The following is a 27,454-nucleotide window of genomic DNA, read 5'->3' as shown; positions in this document are numbered from 1 at the left end:
GGTTCAAGAAGTGGCTCCTGTTTTCAGTTTTAAATGAGCTTCCACTGGAGCAGCCTGGGGCACAAGGCTATCCAGTTTCTTTGGTGAAAAAAACTCAAGTTTCGAATGAGCAATGGCTTTGTCCATTGTTTCACTACACTGGTCATCCAGCAAAGTGTAAAGAAAAATGAGACCACTCTTAGGTGTGAAGTAGTCTAAAAGCCAGCCCATTCGTTGCTCTTATCAGACAAAGAGAGGTGTTTTTAACAGAAGTAAAGGCCTACAAGTGTTTTTTTTTTGAATAAATGTAAAGTTTTTAATGGTCATACATTATGCCTCGTCATTGCATTTTATAAAGCCCTTGTCATTTTTGTTACATCAAGTATTTAAATTACACTGGGTAAGCAGCAATTGGCAAATGAACATAAGGTTTTAGAAGCAGGTAATTGAGCATTTTGGCCGTTTCTGTGGGTTTTCACAAAACTCATAGTAGAGCTTGTGAAGTATGATCCATTATCAGCTGCAGCTAGCATGTCTTTGTTCTTAATGCATAAAATAGCATTATAAGACCTCAAAATACTGATGTCAAGTTATAAAACCCATATAAACACACAAAGTTTATACAAAATAGTCTCAAACATTGCACTATGAAGTATTTTACAAGAAGAACAAAAGATGCCAGGAGCCATATCACCATGCAACTCACAACTGGCAACCCACTGAAGCTCAGCAGGTGTGAGCCTGGTCAGTACCTGGATGGGAGACCTCCTGGGAAAAACTAAGGTTGCTGCTGGAAAAGGTGTTATTGGGACCAGTAAGGGGGCGCTCCCTGCAGTCTGTGTGGGTTCTAATGCCCCAGTATAGTGACGGAGACACTATACTGTAAAAAGGAGCCATCCTTCAGATGAGATGTAAAACTGAGGTCCTGAGTCTCTGTAGTCATTTAAAAAAGAAAATCCCAGGGTGTTTCTTGAAAAGAGTAGGGGGTGTAACCCTGGTATTTAAAATAGATTTTAAAGCTTCCCCACTGGCCCTTACCAACACCATGGCCTCCTAATAATCCCCATCTACGAACTGGCTTCATTTCTCTGTTTCCCTCCCCACTGATAGCTGATGTGTGGTGAGCGTTCTGGTGCACTATGGCAGCCGTTGCATCATCCAGGTGGGGCTGCACATTGGCGTTAATGGAGGGGAGTCCCCAGTACCTGTAAAGTTCTTTGAATGGAGTGTCCAGAAAAGCACTATACACTGTAAATGTGAAAGCAATTGTTATTATTAAAAGACTACAAACACCAGTGTAACAGAGCATTCAAACATTTGTCAAGATGTAATTAGAAGTTTACGATTGTGAAATAGAAAGACCATCCCATTCTGCAGAGGAGGAAAACACAAGCTTCAAGTCGGGAGGATTGACAAGACTGCAGTCACGTCGCAGGGTGTGTAAACAATGTGTGGAACCCATGCTGTATGCAGAAAACACCAGTTTGGAGTATACATCAATGCACTTTCACATTAATTCCATCGGTAGGTTTATATAAAGGAACCCATAACCCCAAGAGAGAAAGCCTGGTTTTAACACGGATCATGGCTGCAAGGATAATGTACAAGTGCACAGTTACTCCAACACAAGTCAGCAGCCATGCTCCCAGTGAGCCACAGTGTTTTCCCATTTTCATTCCAGTTCTGAATGATTTAATTGTATCAATCAGCTGCTTCTTTAGGAGAAGTCAACAGTTTCCAGACCTCTGCACAATGAGTATATAAGCCTGCTTGTAAAGCCTTATATATATCTGCAGGACTATGGCTCTCTGGGTTGCAGGCTCCTGTTTTGACCTTCAGAAATAAAAGAATGGATCTGACTCTGATGAAGGATTATTTCAACACCAAGATGAAATGAGACTAAAAAAAAACAACGTATAAACCTAGAGCCACACACAATTTCTTCTATAGAAGGCATTTTCAGTTTTCCTTACATTGCACTATTTTTATCAGGTACCCCTGAGATGTAAGATTATGAAGTTAAGAGAATACATTCCTTTAGAAAATCAATACATTATCAGTATTTATCTCTTCAGCAGATGAGCAATAAAAAATAAATAAAAAATAAAAATAATACAAATATAGATTTTAATTTATATAAAAGGAGAAATGGCAAAAGATCTTACTCTGTGTAATGCAAACGCACAGCTTTTAGAGCCAGGGTCCTCAAATCCTGAGTTTGTACACCACAGATCTCCAACCCTGGTCCTGGACAGCCACAATCCAGCAGCTTATATGGGTCACTATTAAATCACTGATTTCTGTTTTGTTCCACCTATTTTCTCAGTTTCATGTTAGGTCTAATTAAATAACTGTATAATTGTAATACTTCTAACTAGGCTCTGAAGCTAATTTATAGGTAACCATACCTTTAATGACGTGAAGGTCTTGTGTAATCTGTTGTTAAATACCTTAAGGAAAACCTATATACAGGTGATTAGGTAAATTGTTTAATTAACTTCTCAGGTTGGAACATATACCAAAAGACAGACAAGCCCCCAGAAAGTGAGTCTGATGCACCACTGGCCTACAGGGTACATTTGCAGATATTCTCACCTAGCTATGCTGTAAATCAGCACAACTGCCAACAGTCACTATTCTTCATTCCTATCCCTTCAAAGAAGCCAAGATTGGATTTTGACTTGTTCTTTAACAGTCTATGAATTTAAGCTCTTGATTTCTGATCAATTTGCCCTTTTTTATCCCGATGCATAGAAATTTGCCAGTAGCACACAAATTGTGACGTTTATACTGTTCTGTGTATCTGCTCAGGCAGATAATTTTCATCTCTGTTGCACACATTCACACCAGACATTTAGCCTATATTCAGCATTTTACTCATTCTGTCCCTGGCCTGGGTGATGTGTGACGAGACCAGTGATGTCTTCTAGAGCTCAAGCCCCACAGTTCAGCACTCACGGGAGATTCAGCAGCTTCAGTTGGTGTGGCTGATCTGCACCTCTGTCTGTAGAAGACTCATGGCCCAGCTGGCCAGCTGCCATATTGTTGATTCTGCTTTTGCATGACATTTCCTGACACAGCAGTCCTGAGAGCTGGTCTGTGTCTATGACCAGGAGGCTTGTGTTGTGTTTAGTACCTTTGTGCATGCACGCCAGGCACTCATGCCCAGTGGACCTGGGCGCCTCCTGAGGTAGGTCTTTTGGGATCCAACACAGCCAGCCCATGCAGACAGTCATTGATCTCCTTCAGCCTCTTCTCCTCCAGGAAGGTGACTAGCTCATTCCTCTCATCCACGACTTTTAGCATCTCTTCCAGCACCATTTCTTCCTTGGCCTTCTGCTGCGGAGTCTTCACTGAGTCTGAAACGCACACAAGCACACACACATCAGGAATTACAAGCTTATGGTTGATCTTAGAGTGACCACCCTTGTTGTTGCTTATTCAGCAAGCTGTGCAGCACTTTTGCCTTGTTTAAATTAGTCAAGATAAAAGGGCCATGAAGAGGATCAAAACACAAATAAGAACTTAAGCATTAAAGAGTGCAAAACAAGAGATGCCAATTGAGGCAAGTAATCCAATTAGTGCTTTAATAATTTAACCTTATCTGTCCAATTAACCCAGCTTCTAAAATAATTTAAAATGAATAACCTGCTGGAAAGCAGTCAGGCAAATGGGCCACTTTAGGATCTACAGTGAAGCAAGGAACCAAGGACACAATGAAAGCATATTTGGGAGCGGAAACCAGATGCGCAACTGTACACTATTAGTATCAGCAGTGTACTGATGATACCCAACACTGCTGTTGAAGAAGACTTCCCTGTAGTCTTGGAAGAAACAGCTGGATGAGGTCTTTAGCTCCATTGGCTACTAATGACTAAAGAAGAACAAGACCAAGTCCTCATCTGTGACCTTTCCCATATCTTAAACCATAGGTTTTAAATCCCTCCTGTGATATGAAAAAAAAATTCTAAAGGGGGAAATTTACAGGATGATTAATTACTTCAGAAAGTCCATTAGCTTAGAATTGTTTTTAGGAACATAATAGTGCTGGTGATGCACTGGAATAAAGAAAAGTAAACAGATGGAGATCGCTTTCCTTCCAGACTGTGTTAACAGAGGACAGTGAGGCTATACCCATCTCTGTAGATCAGAATGCGGTAGAGGTGGCATGAGTACTGTAACGCACCACTCATCTCAATGTAACTGCGAAGCTCCTTTTCAAGCCTGCTCTGCTTGTCCTCCAGCTCCAGCTGCCGAGACCTTGAGAGGGGCAGAAGAAATCGCATCTTCTAATACAGGATGATTAAGACACTCAAGGATTCACACGCATTTCTAAAAAGAACTTGCAGAACTCCAGATTTAGAAGAGTTATCTATAGTCCCACACCAAACAATTTCAGTGAGTTGTTTTTTCTTGGAAACCTTATAAAAATCATTCATTTCCTTATATTCGCTCCTATCCATGGTTATTCCTTAACCAGTATCAATTCAACTTGTGTAGCAACTTTTATCAATTAAATCCTGCTGAATTAACAAAAACAGCCCTTGTCCAGCAATCACTTTGAGCAGATTAAAGTGCAGAGCTTTGCAACTGGACAAGCAGTTTACCAGCCCTGCTGAAGTTGAAAGATTCTGACATGCCTTCAGTTCTTTACACGTGCACTTAAAATTAAAACTGTACTGTAACTGAACTACTGGGAACCAAAATCATTGTTATAGCACAGCAGGATTTTGGTTGTCCTTAGTGGCCTTCTAATAGGGCTTTGGGTTCCAGACAGTTTGAAGTTTTGGAGAAAGCAGGCTGTACTCACGCCACCATGAGATCCGACTCCTCTGAGACCAGGGCATTCTTTTCATGGACCAGCTGGATCCACTTATTCAGTATCTCTGGGGACCCATCAGAGCCTGTGCAAAGGGAAGGGTGGGGATAGTCAACAGTCAGTTTCAAGGAGCCAGAATTCCTTTCCATTGTCATTTTTATTTTTTCCTTATTGCTGGAGGTGTTCTAGAACACAGCACTGTTAGCATCAACTAATGACAACAGCACTGGTCCACAGTATCAGTAAAGACCTTCCTGCATTGCTTAAGAGTTCCTGCAGTTGTGCGGTGCAGCACTGATGAAGCTTTAAATCGTCTCAATACAGCACATCCTTACCAATTTCTCCTCGCAGAGTCCTCTCCAAGACAATACCCTTCTCCTCCAGCTCTTTGAACGTCACCTCAATTTCCTCTAGGCGGCGCTGTATGGACTGTGAGAAAGAGGAACTGTCAGGGAAGATTGTTTATGAGGGGTCAAACACCGCTATGTAAAAGAAAATCTCACTTCTCTTCCTTTCTATTTGCAACTTTTCACAAAGGATGCACACATATATAGTCAAGATCTATGCCATGTGTAAAAATGTTTTTACGTTACACCACGTTTCTGCAGCTGAGAAATCAATCAAATTCTGCAAGGTGTACACCTTGATAGATATATAGGATAGATAATTAGACTGAAAGGATGGGCACGCAAGGTTTTTTGTCTGTAAAACGCATGGTCAGTGATGGCAGAGCGCAGGCTGACCTGGGCCCTGTGAAACCTCTGCAGCTCACACATCTTGGCGTGTCTCTCGAGGGTTCTCATCTTCAGCAGCTCCAGCTTTTCAGCCTCCAGAGGGTCAGAAGGGATTCTCTGAAACTGGAGAGGGTGGGGCTTTGGTAACCATTGCTAGATTAACACAAACCCTTTTTGTTTTTACCACGGTTTTACCGAGGTAAACCACAAACATTTATAAGAGTATAATGTTTCAACACTGTTTATTATTCTAAATGTTGTTCATAGTCTGGAAATGCTTAAGATGCAACATAGTCATATAAGTGATAAAACATCACAGTTAGGAGCGGATAATCAAGAGACAATGTTATCATCAGAAGTCAGTCCTGATGGTTACAGGCAGCAATGGAAATGATCTCAGGATATTCAGATCCAAACATAGTCAATGTACAATCACCCTGTTAAGCTAATGCACATGGTTATTTAATGAAAACAACCACGGTGGTCTCAGTAGGAATTGGAAGATCTATACATTTCACATACATATGCAGAAAAAGGCATACGTTTTATTTCAATAAATCAGTATTGCATACCCGTTCATCAAACAGCGGGTCAAAATCAGCGTCACCGGTAAAGACGTCATCTTCCTCATCATCATCATCATCATCATCTTCTGACTGGTAGAAGTCAGTTTCTTGGGTAACTGTGGGTTACAAATGCAAGATGGTTTATCATATTACATAATTAATATTACATAATTAACAACCCTCAGGAGAAGTAAAGGTTAACTTAAGGTGCAATTAATATGACTATTATGCCAATAATTCTGTGCCCTCTTACCTAAGGTTCTGTCCCCGACCATAGTTTCTTGGATTTGGGAGAACTTAGGCGTGCTTTGCGGGCTGGGAGTGACTTGGGTTTCCACTGGGGCCTGTGCAGTCTGTTCCTCTTTTCTCCTGAAAGACTTCCTGTTGCACTGATCCCTGATGCCACCCCCCAGCCCACTCCAATGGCCTGATTCTCCTGCAGGCTGATCTGGTGCCAGGAGGTCAGGAGTATCCTTGGGATCACCTCCTGGTTGAGGTTCAGAAGGATCCTGGTCCTCAAAGTCGATGCTGAAACTCAGCCTGGTTAACCGCATCTTCTCTTCCTCAGTCAGCTGCAGTTTCTTCAGGGTGGGTGTGTTGTGCCTCTCAGCATTCTCCGATTCTGGGCCATCTTTAAGCAGGGAAGGCCCTGGAGGGTTTTCCACTGTAGTTTCTTTCGAGGAGCTTTCGCCTCCATGATCAACCTCACAGGATTCAATCAACATGGGAATGCTACCCTTACCACTGTGATCAGCCTCCCAGCCCTCAACAGATTTGTCCTCTTTTTGAATGCTTTCCCTTTCGTTGTGGGTTACCTCTAATGAGGGGACGGCTGGCTTTCTCAGTGCCAAGGTTCTTGGTTTTGGTACTGGTGGACCTGTATTATCAAGATTGGTCCTGGTTAAACTAGTTTCTTCAACAAGTCCCCCACTCCCTGTGATAGTGGCTTGTGATCTGAGCCGTGAAGTCCTGACAGCAGGCACAGGACGCTGGGTAGCAGAACCATCTTCCTTTGGCCCATCTGTAGAACTCATTACAGCCACAGCAGAGTCAGTGACATTGCCACCAGCATCAGCATGCTCCCCTTCCCCAACTCTTACAGGACACTGGTCCTCAGGTAAGGAGTCCACAGGAGGCTTTGTTACAGGGAAGTGTACGATTTCAGGGTGGTCTGTAACATCGTAATCTCTGCGTGGAGGCACGCAAATTATTTCAGTTTGATGTTCTCTATCGCTTCTATCCACAGTCTGTGAATCGGGCTGCCTGTGATCTGCACAATCCTAGAGCAAAAAGGAAATAAACGGGTTATCCTGGGAAAATGCCCTGATGTTTGATGAAATATCTGCTAACTCACAGGTCCTACATCCAATGTGCTCCGTAATTCTGAAATTAAGCAAGAAGATAAAATAGCTAGTTGTGGCAGGATTACAATGAGATGGACTGGTAGGTTTGGAAGTTGATAACTTCTATTATGCAGCATAATGAGTTCTCTTCACTGCAACTGTGAAACATGAAATGGACACTTACATTTGCAAAATCACTTCCTTAATTATATCTTATTTTTAAATCATCATCACAGTAATTTAAAAGAATATACAATATAATCCACATTTTTTTTACATGATTGCCTTTGGCTTTCTTAAATCACTGTAAAAGATTTTTAGCATTCCACCAATTTTAGATTGCATTTTGAAAGGGTTTATTTGATGTGAAGGCAATGTACTGGCACATGCATTTTCCAAGAAGCAATATCTCAGACCGATTTCATTCAGACCACTGAAAATGCTGTACCTGGGTGCCTGCAGACTCTCGTTCGCTGTCCAGCGGCCAATCCTCAGAGTGCTGCATACAGAAGAACTCGCCTAACAGGAGAAAGAAGACACCAACAATCTCATTTAACGAAGGTTGACTGTTTTTGCAGAAGAGGAAAAATCTAAGTTTTTACATTTAAATCAATGACATGCCAAGAAAGACATCTTATTCTTCGTTGACCCCTCCTCCCAACACATAAACATGTTTATATTCCTAGTGACTACTTGTGGACTCTTACCAATTTCTCTACACCATTGAAAACTTCAGTCAACTTAAACTTTCTACAGAGGGTGAAAATTATTTGTATTTGTAACTGATTTACAATAATATGCCATGAGGTTTGTCTCCGTCTCTACGTTGAGGTAATGCCCTGAAGCGAGCACACTCTCAAGCTCACCAGTTTGGTTGTCGAAGGAGTAGCTGCCCAGGCGCAGAGTGACTCCGCACTGTTTGCAGCAGAAGCAGCTGCGATGGAAGAACTTGCCCTCAGTGCTGACCCGCTCCAACACGTAGACACGGTCACCACAGAAATAGCACACCTCACTGGATCCAAGGCCTCCTGGACTGACTGGGCTGAGCTGCAGGAACACAAGAGGAGCTGCTGGACTGGGCCCACAGACCAGCTGGGCCAAAGAGCACATTCACTCATGCTTTCTGGAATTCTTACTTCTTTCCCTTGTTCAACTCTAAAAATAACTTGCTTTCTTCTAACCTTTCTTTGCCCCACAACAAAGTAACTTTGTTATGTTTATTATCCTGTGTACAGATATAACATGCTTCAACAATGCTTATTCCTAATGCAACATGCTTATTCCTTTCTGTGCACATAATTCCATTTTGTGGCCCTGAAGCTCAAGCTGCCCAAGACGGACATCCATCAGGCACCGAGGGTGCTGCCAAGTAGGGGTTTAGAGAACAATTTTTAAGGTTCAGTTGCAATGACAGTCACCCGTGAAAACCTAAACAGCACTGATGTTTCTTCACTGTCCAAGAAGCGGTGCTGTGTCGCTCTGAAGCTGGAGTTTCCCCACGATCAATTTGCACACAGCACTGAATAACTGGATTAATTTAAACAGAGTAAGATGGCAATAAATAGTAATACCAATAAAAAAATCTGTTCCAACATACTTTGCCTTTCTTCTCCGTTATCTTTGCTTTCTCCTTCTCCTCTTTTTCAGCGGCCATTTTCTGCTGCATTAGACAAAAAGAAAAAACGTCACAAATTTTCTTTCTGTGTAGGTCAAATATTTCTGACAGTCTTCGATTTTATGATATTCTTTTTAGCTGTTCAAGTTTGTTTTAAAGTATTTTTATGCATATGGCACAACTAGAAGTGCTTTTCAAAACAAGAACAGGAAGCACTTCTTTACCCAAAGGGTTGTGCGACTGGTTACTCAGTCAAGTTACAGACAATAATACTCTGGCTTCTTTTAAAAAATGGCTGGATTAGATCCTTGGAACAATTACCTACTAACTACAAAATGGACTAGATGGGCCGAATGGCCTCTCGCTCCTCAACTTTCTAAGTTCTTTTGAATTTTTTACACTGCAGGGGGTTATGCTGGATTCCCTAATGTGAAAACTCTGAAACAAACCCGTGCCAGATAAAATATCCATTCTTACCTTACGTCTCTGTAGCGAGTTGTGCTTGAGTTTGCTCAGGAAGAAGATGGCGGACTTGGCGCTGGAGAGGGAGACGGGCTTCATCGCTGGGAGGATTTTATTGTCCTCTGAATCCAGGAGACACAATAAGAATAGCTGGGTCTCAGGTGCGCCTGTGTCTTGACATGACTACCTGGACCCCCAGCTGGAAAATGCTGCCTGGTAACTGAACACGTCAGCTTTCCTTTCTACATTAAGTAGCTGCTGATAAAACACAGACCTGGACTTTGGCATTTTTAGAGCTGTTTGTTATTCTGTATCTATATGTTAAAAACACATACACAGCAATAAAAATTAAGATTGAACTAAACTTCACAGACTTAGTTAAGATCCGAAAAAGTGTTAGAAGTACACACCCATGGTATTTCCTGATATTCACTTTAGGGAATTCAGCTGAAGTCCCCCAGCCAAGCTGTAACTACTGCAAACTTTAGGGTTTGCCAGTGTGATTTCTGATCTTAAATTCATAGCATTGTCACAATTTCTCTTTGAAAAACTCTAAATGAATTGTAGGTTCCAGACGTAGAACAACACAACAGGCTTTGTTAACAAAGACAAGAAATGTTCTTTCTTGTAAAAATCCAGGCACATTGAAGCAGCTCAAGGGGCAGTCTGGTTTTAGACGCCAGACACAGCTTTTACCACAAAAACAGCCCCACCTCTTACATATAGGAATCAAAAACAAATAACAATAAAAACAGCAATATATGATTATAATCAGGACATTATCATTTCTTTTTGGATTCAAGAAGTCAGAAATCAGAGAGCTCTTACCTACAGTGTAGAACATAAGACAGTGTGCTGTTATCTAGTGGGGTGTGGACATAATGCTGTTCTCAGTGTTCTCGGTCATGTCAAGACACCACTCTGAACTACTTAAATGCACCCTTTTCTGGCTTCAGACTAGTCAACATATTGCTGCTGTAAGTAGTGTTGGCTGTCCAGTAGGTGGTGCTCTTCCCTTTGGACCAGAATGGTTTCAAAGCAGTGCCCTAGCATGGTGGTCAGGGCCACTGTGCTGTTGGATCTGCCATCCTTAGGATGAGATGGCAAACTAAGCTTATGATTACCTGCTCATTTAAAATCACATGACAACATTCACTACAGTAGGGGGAATTTACCCAAATGTTTTGGTTAAATTCCACCCTGGACTTGCATATTCTGCCCAGCCTGGAGTTTCCCCTTTATTGAACTGGTGCAGCGATTTCTCACTCCACCCCCTGATCTGCAGGTGCAGAATGGCTGCACATTGATAGTGGATGAAGTGGGTCCCCTCCTATATCCAAAGCACTTGAGGATACAAACCACTATATAAATTATATAATATTTATATAATGATATACATTATTATTACGTTTCTTAATCAGCTTATGGGATTTTTTAACGGGCTAAAGATTTGCCCAGTACGGACCTGGGGGTGTCGCTGTCTCCCGGAAGGCGTTATAGAACTCGGTCAGGTAGAGCACCATGGCCAGCTTGTCGGGATGGCTCTTGGCCGCCATGTCAGTCCCGGACATGATGGGCGTGATGCCAAGCTCTCTCTGCGCCACGTCGAACGCCAGCTGGTTGTTATAGGCGATGTTAGCTTCACCCAGTGAAGCAAAGTCACTGAAACGGGACAGGGAGGGGCCATCAGCCAAACCACTCCTAGAAGCAAGAACTGCAGCACCTCGGCTGCAACCGCGCAGCGTGACCCCATCAAGACAAGCCAGTTGTGGTGCGGTTGTGAGCTCAAAATAAAAAATCAGCGTATGCCACTTTCTATCAGGTGTTCACCACATTCAGACATTATTGTTCGTTTACTACAGTACATCTAAAACTAAATGAAATGGAAAATGAAACAAGCAACACCCCTTGGGGAGGGTATAGGAATAGAATTTTTGTTCATTACACATAAAATTCCTTCCCCCCCCCATAAGAGTTTCAAAGCGTTAGGGCAGAGCCAGCAAACCTATGCCTGACGTCCCACTGGTTTTACAGATAGGTGCCAGTAGGCGTGGCACTCTGTACTCACATGAGATGAGGTCGGAAGTGGTGTATGAGGGCACAGAGAGCGAGCCCGGACCTCCAGGAAAGCGTCAGGTCCATCACTTTTACATTCTTGTACCCAGCTGTGTGCTGCTGGCACCAGCACAGCAGCTCCTCGTACCCACCTACTGAGTCTGTGGGGTAAGAGAACTGGGTGTCAGAGGGGGCACTCACACACAGCATGGATACACCACTTCCATCATTCTCTCCTATATTAGGCCCATCATTTTAAAATGGGTGAACCATGGCGGATATTAGATGTGTACAACTCACACCGAGCACAAAATCAGACCAACACAAAAAAAATTCCAATCCCAGTTAAGATAGTGGGCTGCAGACAAGTCAGATTTGCATGCATCGAAGTAATTAGAAATTACTGAAGATGGTGATCGAGCATAGCCTTGCCGATGAAAGAACTGTTTTTACAAAGGTACTTTTGTATGCCCTTACAAACGCCAATCCTCTGTGCGGCCACCTGGAAAACTGGGAGGTGTTACTATCCAGGATCAAATGCTACAGATGTACTTGTCCCTGGCAACATATAGGCATGCAGGATCAATTACTGGAGCGCACAGTGCCGGGTCTTGTTTTGGTTGGCATAAAAAAAAAAACTTTCCAAACGTAGGCACTCGGGTTAACTGTCTATGCACAGCCCTCAGGGTAATGCAGAGATCTATGATAAACTAAGCATCTAAAGCCTAAACAGTTATGCAGATTTGGTCTTGCTGGAGTAACTTGTACTGTAAATACAACACCAGAGATCAGGATCACATATTCTGGACCATTTGACCTGGATCAGAAATGGCAGAGGTGTGCATATGCGCCGTGACCTCTGAAGTGAAGAGAGAGGAGGAAAGGGATGTTTTCTGACCCTGACGTGTGTGCTGTGGCCTCTCCTGATTCCTGCTGGCCCTGTGTCCATCCAGCTGATCTTCCACATCATACAGGTGTCGCACCTGAGACAGAAACAAACAGCTGAGGGGAAACAAAATAAAAACACTTCCACCATGTGGAAGGAGTGTCCAAACGAGTTTGTCCTGTACAACTCTGATAAAAACAGTGTTTCAGACTATAGAAAGCAATATGAAAGTTAAACTACTAGGACACACCAAATCAAGAGATGTCATACTAAAACTAGCAGCTGCCTTTAATTTTACAATCATTATTTACTAATTTCATTCTTGTTATATAGCATAACACTTGGGGAAAAAAATGGAAGAGCATTCCATTTTAAAACAAAAAACATAACTTAAAGCAATATGGTTTATGCATTTATAATTATCTAAAATTAGACCAGAATAAATAGGATTTGACCCACCTTTTAAAACATTATTTTGTGTTTTAATGTCTTAAATGTTAAAAATGACATTTGGAAATGCATCTAATTTTCCCCCCACTTTGGCAAAAATGGTCAAACTGCATATTCTTAATGTGTTAATACTAAAATAAAAAAACAGACTGTCACCTTTTCAGCTTTTTCCAAGATCAGACACTGACCTGGCTGGGCTTGATGGAGCCGAGGTTGATGTTGGGGTAGCGAGTGGTGGGGTCGATGCTGTAAGCACTGTAGTTCTTGCTGGTGTTCTCTGGGGTGGTCTGAGATAAGAGCTGGTAGAGGCTCTCCCTGTCAATTCAATACAGTAGTAAAGAAACTTTACTTTCTGTGCAAGTGGGGAGCTTTGTCAGGGAGTGTGCTGAGAAGGGAACAAGCAGAGATTAATTCCACACTGAAAATTAGAAATAAAAAATGGGAACTTTACAGTTGAGTTGAAAACGACACCTGAAGAGACTCAACAACCAAAATGTTGTGTTTTTTCTTTTTGCTTTTCAGTGTTTAGTTAACCTCTACTTGTTCCTTCGCATTTTCTATTGCTCATAGTACAAGTAGCACTGGGCAAAGAATAACGTGAACACTATACATTTTAATTAAAAAATAAATTAAAAACTACTTTAAAAAAAAACATAGCAAGTGCTCTAAATTGGAGGAGGTGTTGGAATTATAGTAAAGCACTCTCCATTAGAATTCCCTTCTTTCCTCTCATTAGCTCTCCTGTCTTCCGGGAAATCTGCCTCTGTGTCTTTGGCTCACATTCACTAGGGCTCCTGTGACACATTGGGATGAAGTGCTTCAAATGAAGTTGAAATTATAAGTCTGCATAACAAGGGATCTGCTTTCCTGTATGAAGGAGTTATTGTGCATCTACAATGAATATCCTGTATATCTTGCTTGTGCTTCATTGGCATTCATCATGAATTAAGTTGAAATGGGGTGGTACCACAGCAGCGTCTTTCAGCCTGCCCCACGCCTCTCCCACTCCCCAGGACTATAAAGTGGTGGTTACCGTTCAGCCAGGACTTCCAAAGGGGGGGTTCCCTGTCCCCAGCGTTTCACCATCCAAGCAGCATCAAAAGCAGCCAGGAACCCACGGGCAATGCCTGTGCCTAGGGGCCAAAAAGGCTGCAAGCGGACAGGGAGAAACAGCATCAAACAGAGCCGTAACCGTGACTGACACATTCTCCCCAGGCAGGACATGCGGTGGCCAGGCAGAGGAAATGAGGGGATAGTTATAGCTCTGAGGTGTAAAAGGGGTGTTAAGAATACAATACATTCTCATTCTCCTAATTATAACTTAGAAATGCATGGCAATAAGCAAGGGGACAAGCTATTCAGCCTGTCATACTGATCTGGCTCTGTATTAGACACCTAACCGGCACTGGTCACACAGGAATAAACCCCCTGGATATGGACAACAGCCAATCAAACCTAACCTGCATGGCTCCAGGATTTGGGAGGAAACTGCAGGGCCCAGTGAAAAGCTACAATTACACACATACAGGAGCCCAAAGCCAGAGCCAAACCCAGTATCCTTGAGCTAGAGTACTAATGACCTCCAACACTGTCACACAGGCAGTAAGGGCAAAGCATGTACAGACAGGGGCAGGCAGCCAGAACCGAAGAGAGTCAGACAGCTGTACAGCAGGTTTAGGGACAACTAACACTGATCCTCAAGGCTCACTGGCACATTCAGTCTCCTCACAATTGGTATCATCACCCGTGCCCTCAGCTACTGAACTGAATCAATCGTTTATATCACTTGTTAAAATGACCATTGCCTCTGAATCCTTAGTTTATCTAAAAACTAGCGCTGTGCTGAACACAGATATCACTCAATAACTTCAATTTTGTGAAGTCTTTTCTATTGACTACCTTAAAAATGGACAAAGGGGGTACCTCAATTTCTACACCAGTGGTCCCATCATCTCCTGATCACTTAATTCAAAAGTAAATTATTCAGATCACTCGGCTAGAAGCTGATCTGCTCCATTTCAGCCCAGCTCTGAAATCCTAAATGTTGTCAATGTCTGGCTTCTTCTCTGGAGCACTGACTGTCCAGTTCGGCACCACAAAGCCATGCACTTCCTGCGACGCACCTCGACAAGGCAGTCTCCCACCAGGCAGATCAGCAGCCTGCTGCCACCCCTCTCCCGCACCAGCGAGGCAGCCTCGGCCCGGAACATGCAGGTGAAGTCGAACATGGCGACGTCTGGCTGCTGGGCATGGTTCAGCGCAAACTCCAGCCCGGGCAGCTGTCGGTTGGTGGAGAAGTGTGCAGCCTCGTACGCATACTGCCTTAGGGCCTCGGCGTTCACGTTCTGAGGGGAGAGCAGCTTCTCAGCATCGTTGTGGTCCTGGTTTGGGGAGAGGAGTAGTTAGCCATAGCAGCAGCAGAAATGATCGGAAAGCTTTTGCAAAATTCTGTTTAAGGCTGAACAAGAACTACGGCACAAAATTTGTGCTGTGTGAACTCAAGCTAAATCTTCAAGCCCTGTTGAAGAAGAAAGCAGGGGTGTGAATTTTGCTCTGAAACAAAATGCCTTGATCATCATCATCATGTTGTGTTTCTCAAATGTCTCAGTTTACCCACCTCGCATCTGAATGGCAGAATGTTCACAAGAAAGGAAACTTACTAAAAACCGCCATACAAACATCTGTGAATGATATAATCCATGTTTTTAAGCAATCTGTTCCATTTTATTTTAAAAAAATACTAATAAACCAATCCATCACAGACACAAACCGAGCAAAACATAGGAAGCGTTAATCTAATACGAGTAACAGTAAATAACAGACCCCACAACTATGTTTTAAGAACCATTCTAGTCTCCTCACCGCACAGCAGTATTTGAGAGGAAGCACTGCTTACACTGTCTCCTGTTCTGAGAAGCCCCACGTTCACGGCGTTCATCATGTTTCCATGACAATGTCATTTTACAAGTTCTTCTTTAGAAAACTTGCGTTGTCTAACAGAACAGAATGCAAAGCCAGAGTGTATACAGAGCTCTGCATTGGCCCAGAAAGAGGCTCTGTAATGCCCGGATCTGTGCAATTAACAAGGATTATTCCTGGTTAATCCCTCTGAACTGCTTCATCAGACACTAACACCTGGCACAGAACAGAGTGGGCCTGTTTTAGATTGTTCAGGAGTTGGGCTCACTCTGCTTAGAATTATAAATCACATCTTTCAATTGCTTTCATGAGGCAAAATGCACAATGGAACAATAATGACCAAATAAAGTGCAGGAAGACAGCAGTGACTGAAATGTACTGATGAAGAATAAAAGGTATTTTTAAGAGAATTGTAACTTTCTATGTCTGTGCAGGGTGACTCTTGTGAAGGGTTACATGCGAGAGTCTGCAAACCATGAAACACTGCTGTGCCAGGGGGTGTTCTTTTTTCCTTGTACCGGTCATCTGAGACAGTGCTGCACCATGCCAGGCAGGTTATTGCCACCGACACTTGTGAAATCTGCAGCACAAACAGCAGTGCTTTGGTGCTAGCTGGAGGACAGGCACAGCCCTTGAAAGTGGTCACACGGTTACAATCAACTCTACCCCATCTAGTCAAGGCACTACTCCGCCGACTGTGCATCACCCTCTGGCACAGCCTGTATAATACAGGGCATACAAGCCATTAAAACCCTTAACCACCTTTTAGCTTTTTACCTCTTCAAAACATGTAGAAATTTTCAATATACCAATTTCTCTTTCAAATTCCCCACGTTAGAAAATACTCTCTCACCTGCTTAATGACCCCTTTGCTCAGAAGGCTCTTCTTCTTGGCTGTCATGACAAAATAGTGGGTATCGTCTTTGTAGTAAACGATGTTTTCTAGATCGATGCCTGGATTTTGTGGGTTTGAAAAGAGGGAAAGACGCCTCAGTCTGTTGCACACAGTATGACTTGACATTTTCCCCCAGATTTCTGCTAAGATGGCTGAACCCTAAAGCCAGAAGTGCCAAATAAAACCTCCTTTTCCCTTAAATTGATTCAAATGCACCTCGCTACATGCTCCCTTCTTCAGTCACCAGTGCCTGTGTGGGTGTGTACCTCCTCAGACAGTACAAACCCAGGAACTTTGGCAGAAATGCGTTTGCTTAAATGTTGAAAAATTGCTTCGGACGTTCTATATGCTACAAGTCAAAGTGCCCTTCTTTTCTACCTCAGTCTGCCGACTGATGTATTTACATATATTAACAGCTTTCGTTCTAAAAAAAGCTTCATGACTTCCTTTAAATCTAGCCTACCAACACCGACTAAAAAAAAACAACAATACTTTTCCATGTAGAAAGATGCAGTGGCAAGACTGAAAAACAATAGTTTGTCCCTTAGGTGGTAAGAGGGGTTGCGAGCTGACCCGTCTCATTGTGGAGGCTCTGGAAGAATTTCTGGTTGTAGATCCGTGCCACGCCACTGATCTCTGACACCTGCGCCTCTTCGGCAGTGTGGTGGTTGACGAAGTTGGCTGTGATACCGATTGCCAGCTTACCGCGCATCTCCTTCCTCTTGAACCCTGGAGGGGAGGAGGACAGGACCATCAGCAGCAGCAACACAGCCATGGATTGAAGAAAGAAAAAGTGTGTGTGTATGGGAGAGGGAGGGGCTTATAAATAAAAAAGAAGCAAAAAAGAAAGGGATGAATGAAAGGAAAAAAGCTGGTTACCTTCAGGGACGAAGCGGCCGCCTCCTGCAGAGATGAAGACATCAAAGTGAAACTGCCTGACTGGGTGGGAAGCCGGAAGCACGTCTGCTCGCCAGCCTGCTTTCAAGCAGGAGAGGAAATGGGGTCAATACAGACATGCATGATACTCCCATAATCTACAGATGACCCTAGATATGGACTGAGTGAGAGGCGGGGAGGAGAGAAAGGAAGAGGAGAAGCAAAACCAAAGATTCTTTCCAGTACACAAAGCAGCTCCCAGTGACTTCAGTGGAAGTGTGCTGTCCCGGAGCCCCATATCTTCAGATCTGCTGGCAGTGCAGGCTGAGATTAAGTGCACTGAGGTCATTGGGGAGGTCAACTACCACTCCTGCTCATTTTGGTTGAGTGACAGTAAACCCTGACCTATGATCCCTTACCTGTGGCCCCCTGCGAGTCTCCCAGGTGGGGCTCGATGAGGCCCTTATAGTCCACACATGTATGCACCTCCACCCCCAGGATCAGGGCCACCTTCAGCAGGATGAGCTGCAGCTGACGAATACCTACAGGGAGCAGCATGCATGCAAACTGGATCAGGCCAGGCAAGCACATACACGTTTTGGTATATATATCCCAAGAGCCATAAAGAGCTCAGCAAATGAGTACAAGGAATAAAAAAAGATCTATTGCCATTTTAATGCTGCTTAGTATAATTACTTCAAAACATTTTTAACATGAATTTGCAACTCTTTCATCTTGCATGGCTTCATGATCACAAATTCTAAGCCAATCCATGACATGACTCAGACACCTGGGTAAAAGAGCATGCACTTACTCCGATGCCACTTTAAATACTACAGTTGGGATTCAACTGTGATTTTTTTGGATTTTGGAAAAAGGGAATATTCTAATCAGGCTAAACAGCATGTATTTTTGTGCAGTGGGCGACACAAGCTTCAGAGCCATGCAGGGCCTTTCATCAGGATGGTAAAGAATTCTGTTACGCAAGATCGAGTGCATTCAGCACTATCAGGAATGCAATGGAGTGACACCAAGTTCTTTAATGGACTCAATACCACTGTGCTCTGATGCGTTTCTTCTAAAGAAACCAAGAGGTTTCACTTTGCTTAACCTGTCAAGGAGACTTGCGTGCATCAAAACCAACTTACTTATGTGGTCCAGGGAGCCAGAACAGAACTTGCCGTAGAACTTCTTGGCAGCCAGGCCCCGCAGGTCATGGATGGTGTAGGGCCAGAGGTGAAGCACGTTGTTTCGGGAAAAGGTATCCCGTTTCTCAATCAGAACCACCTTGGCGCCCAGGAAAGCCAGCTCAATCGCCGTGCGCAGGCCACAGGGTCCAGCCCCCAGCACTAAACACTGAAACCGACAAAGCTGTTAACAGTCGTTTCCAACTTTACCAGTCTAGAACCTTGAAGAATCAACCTGAAAGTGGGCAAGGAAAACTTATTTATTAAATGTATTAAAGAGCAAAAGAAAAAAGAAAATCCTCCTAAATCACAGCAGCCACTCCGATAGATGAGTGCATTCACTGAAAAAAAAACAAAGAAATATCAAACTGAAATGGATGAATGGCACTGAAACCCTCTCCAGAAACGGTTCAATAACAGGGGTTATTTAAAGCAGTACATACTGAGAAGACAGCAGCAATGAGAGGGTAAAGACAGCTGGCAAGAGAGAAGGTGCCAACCCCTACAACAAAGACACGATCACTAACCCTGTTCTTGACACAGGCCTGTCCCTGCTGGTAGTCAGGGTGTTCTGCCCTCTTGTCCAGTTTGGTCCATATTGCCTTGGCTTTCCAGTAGTTCAACCTGTCCTTCAGCTTGGAGTAGAAGTGGTGGTAGTCGCGGGGGTCAACCTCTAGGTGGCGACAGAGTTCAGCAAAGGAGGCCAGCACATCTTTGCAGCGCTGCGCGGTGGTGAAGCGGTCAAAGAGGCAGTGGGATGGATTCTGGGATTCTTGGGGGGCCATGGCTACTGTGGAGCTAAAACTCCACCAAACCAGGGATGAGATTTTCTCCTGAGAAAGGACAGGACACCAAAAGGATATTCACTCTTCTATTTGCTTCTGCTTTCTGAAGCAACTTGCTAAACTCATTACATCTCTGTGAGGATGTGACATTCAGGACTTTGTACCTTCATTTCCATTAGTGTTGCACTACAATGGTGCGAGAAACAAGTACAGAAATAATATACATTTTACAGGGATAATGGGTCCATACTTTAAACTATAGCATTAAATTATTCCCAACATTGCTGAAAATGTAACAGTCTTTTTCAGGTTCCTGACTATTTCAAGTGCCCTTCATTAATACAGGACTAAGTATTAAACTGATTAGAAATGAGACCAACACCACTACATGTTGCAATCTCTTCCCTTCAAACAAGCTAAAGAAAGTAATCTTGCGTTCACTAAAATGGAACAGAGAAATGCCTTTAGGAGGACAAATATCAATCAACTCTGGATTTGACTACACAAAGGAGAAATAGACCTTTCACTAGTTCCCATGCAAAACCCAGTTCACAAAGACATCCTAAACTGAAAACTGTCATCAAGTGTCTGGTTAAAGTCTCTCAGGACACAATATCTCCACGTCTGTCCCTTGAGTCTGAACTCCGCAAACTTCTTTTTAAGCAGCTGCACTTTCCACAATTGACCCACGTTGACCACGCAGTGACCAGACAGAGTCACTGCATTTTTTTGTCTCTTCATCACTAAATAATCTTTCATTTCTAAAATAAATTTCATCTCAACGAGTGACTAAAGGAAGATGAGATAAGGTGGCTGTTTCACTATTTCATCAGGGGTTGCAAAGTCAGTGAGCAATAATTTGTGCAATCAGAATTTCGGCTAAAAGAAAACACTTTTAAGAGACTTAAGTCTTACAGTGTTGCTAGACAGAAATAACAGCCTCTTAAGATTCCATGGTTTTACATATTATGAGATATCTGACCTTCACCAAGTCCTAACAGTAGTTAAATCTAATCTCAAGTGACAGATAACGCACACAAATTTTACTTTGGCATTATTATTAAATAACAATCGGAAGCGTTGTGTGAAAAAGTAAGGGCACCACATAATTCAGTCAAATGTGGAACCCCCTTTAGCAGCACTAACTGCACTTTATGTACTTTCCTTACTTCTGAAGCGTTTTCTTTAAAGGAGTTTGCGTCACAGAGAGCTAAATGAAAAGGAGTCATTTATTGCTGACAACAATTTGACCATGCTGATGATAATGTGGTAGCAAATAATTCCTTATAAGGATAAAACACAGTTGGCTGCTGTTCAGTGTTAGCTGATCGGTGGAGATCCACAGGCAATTTAGGTTAAATCAATTAGCTAATCAACTTGAAATTGATCTGGAAGCTGCCTTGCGCCCGTGGCTTGCTAGGTTCGACTCCAGCTCCCCCAAGGACCTGACGTGGAAGATGCTGTTAAAAAATGCATGAAATGTTTTTTCAGAAAAACCAGAAGTAGAGTCCAGGGCAATAATGATCAAGAGTCGAGACGATCCAGGCTCCAGTAGTGACCAGAGCCGTCCCCAAAAAGTGCTCAATGGCTCAAAACTACTGCAGGACAGGAAGGGAAAAGAACACATATTCAATACGTCCTCGTCAAGCCACTCTGGATGTGTTAATTGATGTCTATACATCATTTAACATGCATCAGTTAGAAATCCTCTGTCCTTTTTAACCTCCAAATTAATATAGATTTTCCTTTTCCACTGTCATACAGACTTTGCTAAATGTCAGCAGTTACAAAAAAGGGAAATGGCTATAATCGTCAGGCCGATCTATTTTTATACACGGTGTGAAACAAAACTACAAATGTAGGCACAGGTCTGCTCATCTGTGATTGTGCTCCTTGCTGCCATAAAGAGGGGCGAGTGCAGAAGCAATCCCCTTCAGCCACTCACTGGGACAGCGTTCTCCTCCAGGGATTCCCACTACTGGTCCCGGAGGCCCACACACCTGCGGGGCGTCACTGACAGATTGAACTAACAAGTTTCTTACTGCAAACTTATTTACTTATTTGCACATCGCTTTGCTACTCAAAAGTTTATTATTCTCATAAAACACAATAGTCAAAAGAAAGCCTTCCATTTCAAGTTTAAGAGTTGAAAACGGTCACACACCTCAAATTAATTATTTTGCTAAATCAATTAAGGGGTCAAGGGCTCAACCGAGACCTTGGCTGGGACTAACACCAGCAGGCGAGTGGGCGAGTTCTACAGAACCACGACTGCCTGGCTTGGCAGGAAAAAGCTGGTAACCCAGACGCACTTGGTCTTTTGACAGTTTGACACGTAGTCACACATGAACAGCAGTGCCTCTCGAGAAGCACAGCAAGTCTTGCTGCAAACGTGCAAAGTGTGAAGAAAGGCGAAGGGGGATGCAAAATGCATGGAGATGTGCAAACATGGGGCCGATAGACACATTAAAAGAGCCAATTGTACAGAATCACTTTCCTGCCACTTTCCTTTTAGCTGCTATTCAGTGAGTTTCTTATTCATACAGTCTACCAGCTTTCCTATGAACGTGGGACATCTGATGTCTTCTGCTCCTCGTTCTTTGGTGCTTTGGTGTCTAAACTGGAAATTACAGTCCTCCTCTACCAACACGTTTTTCTTATTTGCTAATTCAGGTTTGGAGCTTTCATGGGTCAGGACATTACATATACACCTGATCTGAAAGTGAGAACAAGAAAAAATACTGCCTAGAAAAATCTCCCTAACATTCAAATATCAATGAGTTTCAGGTGAAATAAGCAGAACTGGGCAAAGCAGATCCTGTCGAACAGCCTAAGATCACAGCTGATGTGCACTCTCCACATACAGACGTAAGGAACACAGCTGGTACACAGCAGGGTCAAAGTCCTTAAAGAGGCAAGGCCAATGCCATCTGCTCTGCACACACCCTGTAGTTAATCCACAGCTGTCCCGTGAATTCCTCTCAAAAGCAGCCCTTAGCTTTCACGGGATTAGCAATATTCATTGAAATTAAGGTAAGAGATGAAAACATTTGTTATTGTGATCTTTTGCAATGCTTGATGGTTGCAATAAAACTGGTAAGCTGCCTTCTGCATCCTGTCAGCCCAGTCCTGTTACAAGTAGGTGTAACTTCTGCAAACATGCTCACTGAGAAAAGGTGAAGTAACTATTCCATTCTGCACATTTCTGGTTCTACAGTACGGTGTTAGTAATAAGCACCTGATAAAACAGACTAGTATGTAAGGGAGGGCATCCTTAAATCATCACATGAAAAAAACCTCAGTGAATGTACTGCAACAAAAAACAGATGGTTCTTAAGAACAAGTATTAGTCAGCACTCCTATATATCACTGACTTCCTAGACCACTTGTTTCATTCATAAACTTACAGAGAACCTTCCTACAGCCCACGCTTATGCACAAAATTCAGTTCTGAAATCCACAGTTTTTGATAGATTACACCATCTTTCAAGGGGAGAGGATGGCATAGCAAATTAGTGCAATTAGTGCATAGCAAATTAAGTACCTAATGCACAAAACTCCATTAGGGCACAGGGCTGTAGGCTTCATAAAGAGAAACAAACTTTTGTGTTTGCAGCATTGATATTTATTTTTTACATATGTGATGAGGCAAGCAGCTGTGCAAGCACACAGTTGCCTAAGCTAAGCCACTGTTCTCAGACATCCAGAATTAGAGTCTGACGAAATCTACAGCATGCAGCACTCTGAAACGAGTGAACCAGATCTGATGGACTAAGTACAGTAAATGAGAGGGTGCCTGGCTGAGTAATGAGCTCACACAGCTCTTTCCTTTGTCCCCTCAGTCTGTCAGATCATGAGCTTATTATTTGTCATGTCGCCCAGAAAAAATGACACACACGTCTTTGCATCACAAATTCCTATTTCAGTAAAAAAGCAAGCCAGTTCGTTGCTTGCCTATAACTGTATCCTCACTATCTTAGTCACAAGAAGCGCATTTTGTTCTTTAGTACCTAAAAGTACCATCAATCGTAAACAAGCATGAACGTGCACCACCATGAATACAAACAACAGCCCCTAAAGGTTTTTTCCACAAGCCAGTGGCAGCTGGTAAGACTGACACATGGAACAACTGCTCTTTTGTTAACTTCAACTCTACATGGGAAACGTTTCTCTTCTAATGGAGGCCAGCCAGCACCCTGGTCACTAAAATTCACAGATGTGGTTAGCGAGACTACTTTGCTTACAGTGCCACACCAAGGTTTCTGAAATCTCAAATCTTTCGTGAAAGGAAGCAGCTCTGTGCTTAGAATACGTAATAACCAAGACAAAGACAAAACAGGCAGTGGAACAGGACTCAGACTGGCCGAGAAGATGAGCTTTAACTTACGTTCTCACGCTGCTCCTGACGTCAGGACAGTGTCTGTCCAAACCATGTCCCGTGTCCTTTTCTTGGGCTGGAATAACAGAGTGAAACTTTTCGGCAGGATGCTCGGGTGGCTGCGCTTAGCACAGCTGCTGCTGTCTGAGGGCTGGGTCTCTAGAGATTTGACTTTGTGCGAGTCAGAGCGAGCAAGAGGGTGGGAGGAAGAGAGTGCGGGGCGAAGAGAGAGAGAGCGCGCGAAGACAGGAAATACAAAATAAGACAGAATTCTGTGCTGAACTGAGCAAGATGAAACAGTCACAGGCCTATCGGTCATTGTCTGTCAGACATATGACCTCATTCTGTCACAAAACCACATGAGTGTCCAGCACGTTTCGCAGCCAGACAACTGTAACCATTAAGCAGCACGATGCAATTAGTGTGCTCTTCAGCAAAAGATGGGTTTGAGCGCATCACCTCTTTCATAGATTCACTTTGTCGTCCTTAATTTTGAACTCTGAAACATTCACACTTCCAGCTTCACAAAATAGAGAGGAGGGAGAGAAAAGTAAAGAATGGCAGGAAGCCATTCATGGTGCAGTGCTTGTCATAGTCCACAAACGCTTGGGATAAGATAAGATCACTTAATTGGCCATTTCTTGTATTAGGAATTTGTCTTTTCGCATACCCCAACTTGCTCTCTATGAGACACACAGACTGGGAGAGAAGCTTGGGGTCAGAGCACAGGGTCAGCTGGGGTTAAGGGCCTTGCTCAGGGGCCCAATGGAGTAGGATTACTCTGCCTGCCGCTGGATACAAACCGGCAACCTTCCAGCCACAGGCACAGATCCTTAGCCACAGAGCCACCACACCGCCCTTTTTTTAAATAAAAAAATCATCCTTCTGCAAAGCATGCACCAGGTGAAAAGCACACAAACACAGAACTGTCAGGTGGTAAGCCAGTTGTCTCCACCAACACAAAGCAGAAAGCAGCACTACCAGCAACTCCAACACACACAGGGCAGTAGCAGTGCAAGGCATTGAAGAGCTTGTTTAAACCTACCTTTAAACCTATCACGGCCAGATCTCTCGCTGTCGAGTCTTGTCCTTACCAGGCCCAATGATAGGAGCCCCACGAGATCCGAACTTGAGTGGCCTCAGCGAGGTCCCAGTGTGGGCGCAGGTCCTGGTCTCTGGGGCCAGCCAGCATCACTGTGGCACGAGGGCACCCATGACCCTGTGCAGAGGTGGCAGAAAGGTTGTCGAAGTGTATGTGCAAAAGGGGAAAATTAATTTTGCTAATTCACTCCCGTGAGTACAGATAAGTCTCAGTATACAGGCGCTGAGCAATCCCCTGACATCATTTAAACTCAAAAGCAACTATTGTTGTTGTTTTCTCCAAACTAATGCAACCTTCATTACTCGGAAGCTGCCCTGGGATTTCCTGCAAAGTTTGCTTCTGTGTTATAAATGTTCGTGATGCCTTGCCTTTATCACCTGGGAGTAATGCCCTCAGAAGGAACTCTCCTGTTTCAGTTATAGGTGCTAAACAAAGCCTTTGTTTCAGCTTTATTCAAAACACACTACCATTAATTTACTTATGCCTGGCGATTGAAAAACTGGGAAAACTGTTTGAACCCTTTAACAAGGCTAGAAGGGATGATTTCACTTTGGAAGATTATAGTAGAATTCTCCTTTGCTTAACTGAACAAAACGTGAATGAGGCCAGCAGAAGCAATGTTCTAACTGAACCATGAAACAGTGCAGCCCAGCAGGAACTGAAACTCTTGTGCACAAGGGCAGGGCAGATTTGATGCTTTCAAGACTGTTTTCAGGAGGAAAAAAACTCTACTACTCAGAAACAACCAAGGCAAGCAGCTAATTCCCGTCATGCAGGGCATTATCCTCAAAAATTAGGGCTTTATGAGATGAAGTGAGCACAGGTCAGACACCCTGCAGACAGATCATGTTTCTTATATCTTTTTTTGCACTTAAGAAAACAAACATATTGCAAAATATATTTGTACTCTACAACTTTCCCCTGTGGGTCTTGGAGTCTATGGTGAAATGTCTTAGTTGCACCACAACTCAAGCAAACTTGTTACTTCTGAAAAATCAGTAGTGTGGTACAGTAAATGCTTCCAGCTCTTAGGAGAGTCCCACAGTTTCTTTGACTACCTGGACGGAATAGCAGTTGTACAATAATTCTGAAACAAAAAATAAGAACTTAAAAAGGTTATAAACAAGTTGGGGACATTAGGCTGTTTGGTAGGTAGTTAGTTGAGCCAACAATTAAGTCTTTTTCTTGAAGGAAGCCAGGATTATCGGCTTCAACGACGTGACTGGATATGACAACAACATGACAATCCTTCGTGTGAAAAATGGGCATCCTGTTCTCAGGAAAGATTCTTTCAGGTGTGCTAGGGTATTCTCAACCTTCTAGGAAGTCCGGATATCAATGTTGCAAGCTGAAATTCTACATTTGCGCGATACAAACAGCAAAGAAGCATGCAGAAAACAATGTCTAGTATTTTCGTGAAAAAAACTAGGCGAAAATCTGGAACTTCCTCCATCCTGTGGAATCTGTAAATGTTCATAAACAAGCCTTCGTGACGCATGTAAGAAATAAAACGATTATTGGATCGATTTGCCTGTCACAGCATATTTTATTACGTGCAATTGATCATAATTTGCAGAAGACTGTTTCTCTGACTCATAGCACGCGTAGTTGCATGCGCTGAGAGGTATCGGTCTCTTATCCGTAACGAAACGACTCAGTTTACTTTTATACCAGTCAGTCTCAACAGCCTAATCTAAACAACAATAATAATAACCATCTGTAACTACTTTTACTTTTTTTTTACAAAATTGCACTGTCAGGCACAAACTATTTTATCAAGTGTATACGGGAGTAAAATATTTTAAACTAAACAGAAACCCACAAACTAGGATAATTGATTTCCCTCTATATTCACATTAGCAATTTTCAAACAGTGTTTGAAAAAGACTGCTGTTTGTGTCTTAAACTAAATTCCCATCACCTCGCATAGTAACGGATTTCTCCAATTCAGCAGAAGTGAACACTACAACTCGGTGTTCTTGGGGAAAACGTACCATATCCGAACAACAACTTTATGCCGCCGGTGCAATTAATAACACACCCTTTACAATACTACTTATATTAATTCAAATTATCAAAACATACCTTTCCTGTCTTCTATGTCGTCACAGTGGTGTACCCGGGACTAAAAACAGCCTCAAGCCTGGAACTGAATTTCTGAACACGTTCCCCCTCCTGCACTGCAGATGTGCTCACCTCCAGAAAGGAGTGCCGGTCAGGAGGGTGGATTGATCCCTAACGACACCCTTGACCAAAGGGCAACTTGATAGCAACACTACATGTCCGCCCGCCTTGCTAGTTTTCTTCAAACGTCTCCGCTGGTCCTGCTATTCTGATTGTATCACTAAGTGACGATTTATTTATCTGATCTGCTGACTGCCGAAGTCCTGCATCAGAGCGATA

At 43.1% G+C, this 27,454-nt stretch overlaps 1 protein-coding gene across 2 annotated transcripts; it reads right to left on the bottom strand.

Annotated features, from left to right (window-relative positions):
- Window positions 1–268: 268 nt before the first annotated feature.
- On the bottom strand, window positions 269–27,454 carry mical1 (microtubule associated monooxygenase, calponin and LIM domain containing 1). 2 transcript variants are annotated; one of them, XM_088922291.1, is made up of 26 exons: window positions 27,137–27,454; window positions 24,995–25,168; window positions 23,959–24,025; window positions 19,314–19,619; window positions 18,748–18,955; window positions 18,019–18,141; window positions 17,603–17,698; window positions 17,297–17,452; window positions 16,682–16,782; window positions 15,033–15,290; window positions 13,943–14,058; window positions 13,098–13,224; window positions 12,472–12,556; window positions 11,587–11,734; window positions 10,984–11,180; window positions 9,534–9,640; window positions 9,039–9,101; window positions 8,308–8,488; window positions 7,890–7,960; window positions 6,352–7,378; window positions 6,105–6,214; window positions 5,542–5,655; window positions 5,134–5,227; window positions 4,790–4,883; window positions 4,166–4,239; window positions 269–3,338 (listed from the first exon to the last, which is right to left on the bottom strand). In XM_088922291.1, exons 4-26 carry the CDS (start codon window positions 19,569–19,571, stop codon window positions 3,139–3,141), a joined length of 4,008 nt encoding a protein of 1,335 aa, XP_088778417.1. In that variant the 5' UTR covers window positions 19,572–19,619; window positions 23,959–24,025; window positions 24,995–25,168; window positions 27,137–27,454; the 3' UTR covers window positions 269–3,138. The 2 variants fall into 2 exon arrangements, with proteins under 2 accessions (XP_088778417.1, XP_088778416.1); XM_088922290.1 differs by lacking the exon at window positions 27,137–27,454 and having other exon boundaries at window positions 17,603–17,701; window positions 24,995–25,084.

The sequence above is a fragment of the Atractosteus spatula genome, chromosome 7, assembly GCF_055471065.1.
Source record: "Atractosteus spatula isolate fAtrSpa1 chromosome 7, fAtrSpa1.hap1, whole genome shotgun sequence".
Taxonomy (NCBI): Eukaryota; Metazoa; Chordata; class Actinopteri; order Semionotiformes; family Lepisosteidae; genus Atractosteus; species Atractosteus spatula.
Note: the sequence above shows the minus strand (reverse complement) of the source record. Positions and strands in the feature narration are given on the sequence as shown.